The sequence below is a fragment of the Xenopus tropicalis genome, chromosome 1 (assembly GCF_000004195.4).
Source record: "Xenopus tropicalis strain Nigerian chromosome 1, UCB_Xtro_10.0, whole genome shotgun sequence".
In the NCBI taxonomy this organism is placed as follows: Eukaryota; Metazoa; Chordata; class Amphibia; order Anura; family Pipidae; genus Xenopus; species Xenopus tropicalis.
Genome location: NC_030677.2, coordinates 148,805,523 through 148,815,306, shown reverse-complemented (window position 1 = coordinate 148,815,306; position 9,784 = coordinate 148,805,523). Strand labels below are relative to the sequence as shown.

The following is a 9,784-nucleotide window of genomic DNA, read 5'->3' as shown; positions in this document are numbered from 1 at the left end:
TCTAGTCTAGTGTTAACAGACCAGCATGAAAGCAAAGTAAAATGTTTCAGCCTTGTAACCGTGCTGCACTGTTGGTCATTTAAACTGAATCAAAATCTTCAATATTTGTAAGAAAGTCACAGAGGGGACAGATGCAACATTTCAAGCCCACATGACTTTTTATCAAGGTTAATAAGCTATGCACTTTTACTAACAATAAATAATTGCAGTCAAAACACCATTTGTGCATTGGCCCTAAGGAAATTTACTTATTTCCTCACCCACTGTCTTACCAGGGCCTATACCTGATGTTGTACACAGGCCTTTATCTCTGGGACATCCTACTCTACTTTTGTTGACATGCAGTGGTGAATAATATCTGCTGGCTATTTTCTCAGTTCAGGGCAAAATCTTCAATAGATGATACTAGCTGCTAATAAAACTGTCCCTAGCCTAGCCCATGGAAACTGGTCCTAGCCTAGCACATGGAAACTGGCCCTTGACTAGCCCATGGAAACTGGCCCTTGTCTAGCACATGGAAACTGACCCTAGCCTAGCACATGGAAACTGGACCTTGCCTAGCACATGGAACCTGGCCCAAACCTAGCACATGGAAATTGGCCCAAACCTAGCACATGGAAACTGGCCCAAACCTAGCACATGGCAACTGGCCCAAGCCTAGCACATGGAAACTGGCCCTAGCCTAGCACATGGAGACTGGTCCTAGCCTAGCACATGGAAACTGGCCCTAGCCTAGCACGTGGAAACTGGCCCTAGCCTAGCACATGGAAACTGCCCCTAGCCTAGCACATGGAGACTGGCCCTAGCCTAGCACATGGAAACTGGCCCTAACCTAGCCCATGAAAACTGGCCCTAGCACCTTCCTCTGCCTTGTGAGAATGACATGAATGCTAAGTAAACTCTATAATATGTTAGTACCATAGAATAATAATAATAGTTCAATTATAAGTTCTTTGAATAATTAATCTCTTCCTTGTGGTTATTGTTGTTGCATATGTATTTATAGATCCTGAACTGTGATAATTTTCTCAATTATTGTACTCTTGTGCCAAGCTATATAAAGAAATTTTCAAGCTTCTGCCTAAATCAGCCTATATTTTCTAATAAATATACTATAGTCATGGAAACTTAAAATAATCATATATTACAAATCTTGTATTGTTTCAGAGATAAAATTTCAACACATGCAAACACAATTTATCTCGATGCCCCATTCTGAATCCACACCCTTATATTTCTATGTATTCATTTTCCTCTTTCTTATTTTTAATAATGCACTACATGTGGACATAAAACAATTAAAACATGTAAACGTTCCCCTCTGCTATGCATTTTCTGCTACAATTTCTGACACACAAACAGGAAAGTAGTAGTGATCTTACTGTAGAGAATCTGAGGTTTGAAATAATGTTTTTTAACTTTTATCTACATTCTACATGTAAAATTCTATAGGATGGAAAATAACCCCAGGAATTTCTCCTCTACATGTTTGCACTCTTGCACGCCAACAATGCAAACTGCTTGGTTCAGCTGCTGTCAATGGGAAATATTTCCCCCTGACTTGATACATTAGAATATGTGATGACTATGGGCTTCCTCAGAACATACTGATGAGCTATGAGTTCTATTGTCTTCAGCTTTTCTAGGTTTGCTCTTGCCAGAGTATAAATAGTGAGCTGTACCGAACCTTCAACAACAAGCCTGCTAGCCCCCACAAGAAAAAGCTCCTCAGGTAAGAGCAGAAGAAGTAGCCAACACATTGTATAGTTGGGTTGAAAAGAAATGACAAAAATATATAATTGACTAACTTTAGATCTACCAAAAACATAGCAACAAAATAATTTTTTTAGTTGTTGCTGAACAACTTTTTTAACAATATAGATTTACTCTTAATATTGGAATTTATCTGTGCTTTGTTTGAGGCCCAGTCTGTGGGCTTCTATAGTTTTTGGTCAAAGACTCACTGAAAGATAAAAATCATTAACAGGTTCTTAGGCTGTAGATATCTTGTTTACATGGTCCCATATGGTTTTAAATGTTTTTTGCATATACTATTTATCTTTTTTGTACATGTCTGAAGTCTATATCAGGAAATCCCATTATCCAGGAAGCTCTAAAAGCTTCCCCACTGAGTCGTATTTAAACAAGCAAGTCTACCAGTCTCCTTATTATCTGTAACATTTGGACACTGTGTTATACTTAATTATATTTAGTCTTCATAAATCAAAATTATCCTGTTTTTTGTTCATATTTACATGTTTTAGTATCTTTAAGGCTTCAAGTTACAGAGAATCCTCATATCTAGATAACACCCAGAAAAAAGCACTTCATATAATACATCACATAACTGCATAACCTATGCATTTATTACATTAACTTTAAGACAAAGAAATTTATTTTATTTCAGGGCAGCTGGTGTAAGTGGTTATATGAAACAGTCATTATTGTGGCCCTGAAAGTCTGAAAGTCTATAGTTTGTAAGGGTGGGTATATCAGAGAGGTGTTACATGAATACTGGGCCCCAGAGGCAAGAGTAGAATTCTGATCACAGCTCTGGAACTAGTAAGAATTAAAACTGCTGCATTGCATTGCTTATAATGGCATATCCTGTAACTAAGTGATCAACATGGTGTTTCTACCTACTCATGATATCTTTTGCAATTGAATTTAGACTTGCAACTTTCTGCACTGCAAAATGTCTCACACATCTAAAGCTGCTCCTGCCAGCCATGGCGACAAAACTGTTCCAGCACCAGTTCCCAGTGCCAAGCCCACAAGAACTGGAGACCCCATGATGGGATCATTCAAAGTAAGAATTTAATACATTAATGATTTTGAACTGCTAATGGGAATGTTACTAAATAATAGCATAATGTTCTTGAAGAATTTTGGTCAAGATCCAAGAAAAGGCAACACTAATCTTTATTCTCCCCCACCCCCATCCCCCCAAGCTAGGACTATATGGGCCTGAGATAATTTTCTTTATTTAAATGGGAGTAATTGTAGGATTACTAAAAATATATTTAGTCTTGGCATTCCCAGAGCTGCAGATGCAAAAGTGGCACTGTGTGTGTATATATATTTATATAATGATAGAGTACATTGGTCTGGTATACCGTAACCCAATTCTCATGCCAAAAATAAATAATATATAAAGTAAATATTTAAAGTATCTAAAGTATAATTTATATAATATTTATTATTTATATTATGTACAATATATATTTAATATACAAAGAACATACTGATAACCACAAGGATAACAACATGGAGTTTCTTGATTGTCAAACACCATAAAAAGTTAAGAGACCTAGGACCTTGCATAAGGCTTGCTGCAGCTTATTAGGGCACACTGAGCACATTATTTCTGTTTAATCTTTAAAGCACCCATACTTGACTGTAAAAGCAAACTTTCTTTTCTGCAGATTGTGTTGTTTGAGCAGGAGAATTTTCAGGGTAGACACGTGGAACTCCTGAATGAATGTGGAAACCTTGGGGAAAGAGGCTTTGACAGAGTGCGCAGTGTTATTATTGAATCAGGACCGTAAGTACTATAAACTCTACAGGACATTATTAAAGTCGAAAGCAGACAGTTATTATGGTATAGATATTAGGAACTGGTGTAAACACCAGATCTTAATATCTACACCTTACTAACTAACTAACAATGACCATATTGTCTACAACTACTACTGCATTTTAAGATTTAAACTAAAAAAAGAAGTGGGTTGCCAGTTTCATGACTCTGCATTCCTACTGCAATATTTGTATACAGTGTATTCTAATAGACATACATTATATGATTTTAATTGAAATCTTGAAAAGGTAAATAGAAATAGATTCCAAGGAAATCCCTATAGTAATTTATCTTAACATATAAAGGAAATTATTTTAGTTTATTTGTGTTATGGCTGACATCTAAATTATACTAACAGGAAGTAACAGCATAAAATTAAGGATTTAATGGCAGAATCCTAGTGTTTTGATTCTAAGCTCCAAAGGGGCATCAATCAGGCACTGTATGTCCAATATTTGTGAGCAATAGGTTATTCTTTTTTTGAGCAAAGAAGTAGCTATAACTTGGAGAGATCAAACGTACCATATAGAAACGCAATAGCTACAGCCAGGGGCTAATGTTCAGTAAACAGAAAATTGGAAGTGACAGTGCAGTGCAGGATGTCCTCAGCTGATTTATGAGCAGTGCTTTGGTTTATGACTTTGACACTCGAGAGAAATGGAAATTGAATAGTGGGCAAATGCTTTTATTGCAGCATGACTTACATCAGCCTGTTTGCACAAAGAAATGGCAGTGAATGATTCATTAACTGAGGGCATGATACACCAACCTACCGTGCAAGATACACCTTGATAGATAACCCTTTACAGCACACAAAAGCAATGTGCATTATTGAATCCCTACAGGCTTTTAAAGTAACGTGAATAAATATTTGCTTTGTTTCAAAAATCCAGAGTGACCAATCGAAGAAATTGCTTTTAGTATTCTAACATCACTAGACAAAACTAAATTTCCTGGGAAAATGGTGCCCAAGTTATTATTGTAGCCTTAATCTGTACAGCACTTTTTACTAATAGAATAGAAATGATAAAATATCCAACTACAGTGAACAACATAAGGTAGAGCATAAAAGAACTAAAAAGAAGTATGAACTATAATATCCTATCTATAAACGTCCTTAAATCACCACAAGCCTATCGATAATATGTTGTTTTAAATCTAGTTTAAGGGTTATCTGGCAAAGCCAAAGGTAAAACATACAATTGGTAGGTCCTGTGTTCCATCAGATTTCAGATATCTGATGCTACCAAGTGCAGTATTATTAATGGTAAGCTATGTCATTAAACTATAGCAGAACATGAAAACAAACACCATATAATCAAGGATAAGCACTACTGTAGCTGGCCCATGTAACTAACCTATTTTCATTTTATTTATCTAAATGTGTTTTACCCAAACTGTGCTGTTCTGGGAAATAATTAGCTGCGGGTTTCTCAAAATAGAACACTGATTAATCTGCATTATGTGTAATGGATAAGGCTGCAGTTAAATTAGCGTATTCGGTGGGTGTATGAAATGCTATTAATTAATTACCTTAGATACATTCTGTTTCTAAACACATGCTGTTATTTCCTTCACAAATAAATGCACTGTGTTTTCCTAAATATACTAGATATATAATAATGTTTAGGGGGCAACAAGCATAGCACTGGATAACTGCCTTCATCTCTATTCATTGTGAAAATTGTATTCATTAAAGGAACAGTAACACCAAAAAATGAAAGTGTATAAAAGTAACTAAAATATAATGTGCTGCTGCCCTGCACTGGTAAAAGTTGTGTATTTGCTTCAGAAAGTCTACTATAATTTATATAAATAAGCTGCTATGTAGCCATGGAGGCAGCCATTCAAAGGAGAAAAGGCACAGGCACATAGCAGATAACAGATAAAACACTATTGTATTCTACAGAACTTATCTGTTATCTGCTATGTACCCTATGCCTTTTCTCCTTTTTTCCAGCTTGAATGGCTGCCCCCAGGGCTACACACCAGCTTATTATATAAATTATAGTAGTGTTACTGTAGCAAACAACCTAGTTTTACCAGGGTAGGGCAACAGTGCATTATATTTTTATTACTTTAAAGCTCTTTCATTTTTTGGTGCTACTGTTCCTTAAAGGCTTGCTCAGTTCCAGTTCCCAAGCAATACTATTATTGCAGCACGATTTTTGGTTAAAGAAATAGAATATATTTTTTTACCATATACTCGACTATCAAGACTAAATAAGGGGCAAATTAGAGCTCACCCCACTTTCTATTTATTCCTATTCTGATCTAGTGCATGATCTTATCAATTAGTACATACATTCAAATTTCTTAGTTTTCTCTCTTTTTTTTTTTTTGTGATTACTCAAGGCTTCTGTGGTTTGTGGTGCTATTCTAGTTTTGACATTTCTAATAAGGACTGGCATATTAAGTGGTTTATATTTTTTCTCAGTTGGGTTGCCTATGAACAGTCCAACTTCCGTGGTGAGATGTTTATCCTTGAGAAGGGCGAGTATCCTCGTTGGGATACCTGGTCTAGCAGCTACAGGAGTGACTGCTTCATGTCAGCCCGCCCCATCCGAATGGTAAGTCATTAATCAAACACTTTTTGTTACATTATGTTCTTAGGCTGTTGGCCCATGGAGCGTGAGTCACACAAAATGCCCTTCCACCAGTAATAGGAGATACCGGTGGAAAGGCATATGCATTGCTTTGGCTTTCCGAACTCACATGAAGTTGCCTGCAGGAGTACACTTTGCACGGCTTCAGAAAGCCAAAGTGATGCATAGGTGACTCCTATTGTTGCCGGTGGAAATTCATGTTGGAGCGGTTAATCTCCCATGGTAGCAGAGATCTATCATGGGCCATTACATTTCTCTGTGGGCCATCAGCCTTAGGAGTTTATTTCTGATAAACCACAATACATGCATAACCTTATTACCATTATATTACACATATTATTACATTTATAAATAGCATATATATGCCATAATAATGCAAAAAATTTCACTCTGAAAAAAGAGGAGAGTTTAAGTTCTGTGATATATTAAATCCATCTGACCTGAGGTCCTAATTTCAAGTTTAATTTTGGGCCTTAGCACTGTAAAAGAAAGAAAAGGTACCTTTCTATGTGCCCTTATCTAATAACCCTCAGCAACCAGTCAGCACTTCATTTTAAACACCCTTGTCCACAAACAATGATGAAATCAAATATCAAATAGACATAGGTTGAGACATCTAAGTAAATCTATTTATATCTGCTGTTACCATATATAGATGTACTGAAGGCTACAGTTTCTATACTCTCAAATTAATAGTATTTATAGTTGAATAAAATTGTTCTATAACTTTAAAGGAACAGTAACTCCAAAAAATGAAAGAGCTTTAAAGTAATAAAAATATAATGTACTGTTGCCCTGCACTGGTAAAACTGGTGTGTTTGCTACAGTAACACTACTATAGTTTATATAATAAGCTGCTGTGTAGCCATGGGGGCAGCCATTCAAGCTGGAAAAAAGGAGAAAAGGCACAGGTTACATAGCAGATAACAGATACGTTCTGTAGAATACAATAGTGTTTTATCTGTTATCTGCTATGTGCCTGTGCCTTTTCTCATTTGAATGGCTGCCTCCATGGCTACTTAGCAGCTTATTTATATAAATTATAGTAGTCTTTCTGAAGCAAACACAGAACTTTTACCAGTGCAGGGCAGCAGCACATTACATTTTAGTTACTTTTATACACTTTCATTTTTTGGTGTTACTGTTCCTTTAAACCCCATAGTTGTAAATTATTTATTTTCCACAGCATCTCTACATTTTTAAGGATAAGGTTAAATTTCACTTACATGGCTCCTTTCCATTTCAGTTAAAAAAATAAGATTCTTTGACACCAATTCAATTTAACATAAAAAATGTGACTGTTATTATGCCTGAATTTTCTTGGCCATTGTTCCAAACCCATTTGATTAAGGAGTCCAGTTCTTGCTTTTAGGTCACTGCAATTTAGGTTCAGAATGAGAACAGCAAAAACATTACTGGTTCCTTGCCAAAGTAATTTCTAAATCAATATTTTATTTTTTATTAATGATTTTATGTTCCAAAGCAGAGTAAGCTACAGTGACCTACATATATCTATAGAGAAAAGTACAGCATGTATTATGAGCAAAAAAAAAGGAACAAATATAAGTTTTTTTGGAAGGACAACTATTCAAAGTGGAAGCACTTTTGTTTGTCATGGAAATTAATATAACTGGAGTTCAGAAATTAAAGTTCAAGGCATGTGTCAGTGTTTAGCCATGGTATAGAAAGGTAAATTAAATTAATGCAATAAAAGAAAAGTCTGGGGAATAATATGTACTGTACTAGGTTTAACAAATACCCAAATATTATAGATAACATTTTCACATGGGAAGTAGCACTTTGGTTATAACCAGTTTTATATAAAAGGTTACAGCATTTCAGATGCATTTCTCCCAACAGTAAATTAACTGAGAATGCAAAGTAGTCTGGAAATAGAATACTTAGTAAGCAATGCTGTAAATCAGTATAATCAGAATAAATCCTTTCAATATCAGCTCCCTAGAAAATATACACAAAAGTGAGTGAAAATCTCCTACTTCCTGTTTTTGTAACCAGCTCCTTTTTCAGTTCTAGTAAAGTAAGAGGTTATTTGTTGTTACAGAGGCAAAGCTTATAAGTGGAGATTAAGAGTGTTCCTTTTGATGGAAATGCTACTTGGCAATAGATTGTCAACACATGGGCCCCTGAAACGTATGTTCTTTCTAAGACACACTAAGGGGCACATTTATGATTGCAAAATCCAACATAGGTTAGATTAAATATACACTGTTTCTTATAAGTGTTATTTCTTCCCATACAGTTTTTAAATTTCAGTTGAACTTGCCCTTTATGCTGTATGCACCTATTTTCAAATATGTTATTTTGTTTAATACAAATATTATGTGTGATAAACCATAGTACCTTACAAAAGTGACTATTAAAATGCTTTTATTTGTATAGTGTATAATGGAAAAGGACACAACTGACCCAAACAAATAAGCAAACTGAATGTGAATTGTGAAAACTGAAATCCCCTACCCCAGTTCAACTTGTTGATACATTTTTTGTTCTTTGAATACCTGTAGGACAATCAGGAACATAAAATCTCCTTGTATGAATGCACCGACTTTAAGGGCAACAAGATGGAAATCATTGAGGATGATGTGCCCAGCCTGTGGGCCTATGGTTTCTATGACCGGGTGGGAAGTGTGAGAGTACCATGTGGAACGTGAGTAGTAATTGTTCCCTCAAAAATATAAGGCAACTTAAAGCAGTACTTATTCATAAAACATATAACTGTTTTTTATAATATAAAATATATATCATTTCTAACTTAAGGTCCAGTTTAGAGAATGGAACAGCTCCTTTGGGCAGTATTCTTGAAGGAGTCCTTGCATAATATGATATGTCTGACCTATCAGCATATACATGCAACACAGGAATTTGATAAAATAGATTCCCATCTATTACTTGTGGTATGGCCAAATTTAGGTATACAAGCTGCATTACCAAACAGGGTGACACACAGGCATGTGCTAGCCTGGTTCATTTCTTCACTAAACTAACTGGATGTCTTGGTCACAATACAAGCAATGCATGTGAAAACCCTGGGATTTAGCATATATAATTTTCCAGCTTTCTTCCATGTGTATGTACACAGCATTCTAGATAATATTATAATGGCATGCTATTTATATTTTATAGTATGGGGAATGAAAAGAGCATGCATTTGCTCTGTAACCCCATTTTTACTCCACAGAAATCACTTCTTTGGCTTCAGGCGAGCAAAATGCCCTTTCTACATTGTAATAAAATGGCACTCAGAATGCACATCACTGGAAATACTGTATCTAATGTAATCTTCCTCTTGTTTGTAGTTGGGTTGGATATCAATATCCAGGATACAGAGGCTACCAGTATCTGTTTGAGACCTGTGATTACAAGCATTGGAACGAATGGAGTGCCTATCAACCCCAGATCCAGTCCATCCGTCGTATTAGAGACAAGCAGTGGCACCAGAAGGGATGCTTCGTTATTGCAGCAACCAAGTAAAAACAAAACAAGAAGTGGCTCTAAGATGACAGCAAAGAGAGTTGTATATTAAATATTTACTTGATGTACTTTACATTATGATGCAAATAAAAACAGTTTCTGAGGTATA

At 35.7% G+C, this 9,784-nt stretch overlaps 1 protein-coding gene across 1 annotated transcript; it reads left to right on the top strand.

Moving 5' to 3' along the window:
- Positions 1-1,704: 1,704 nt before the first annotated feature.
- Positions 1,705-9,784, top strand: crybb1 (crystallin beta B1). Its single transcript, NM_001017268.3, has 6 exons — positions 1,705-1,732; positions 2,672-2,809; positions 3,426-3,544; positions 6,015-6,147; positions 8,709-8,851; positions 9,501-9,784. The coding sequence occupies exons 2-6, from the start codon at positions 2,696-2,698 to the stop codon at positions 9,673-9,675; spliced, it is 684 nt and encodes a 227-aa protein (NP_001017268.1). The 5' UTR covers positions 1,705-1,732; positions 2,672-2,695; the 3' UTR covers positions 9,676-9,784.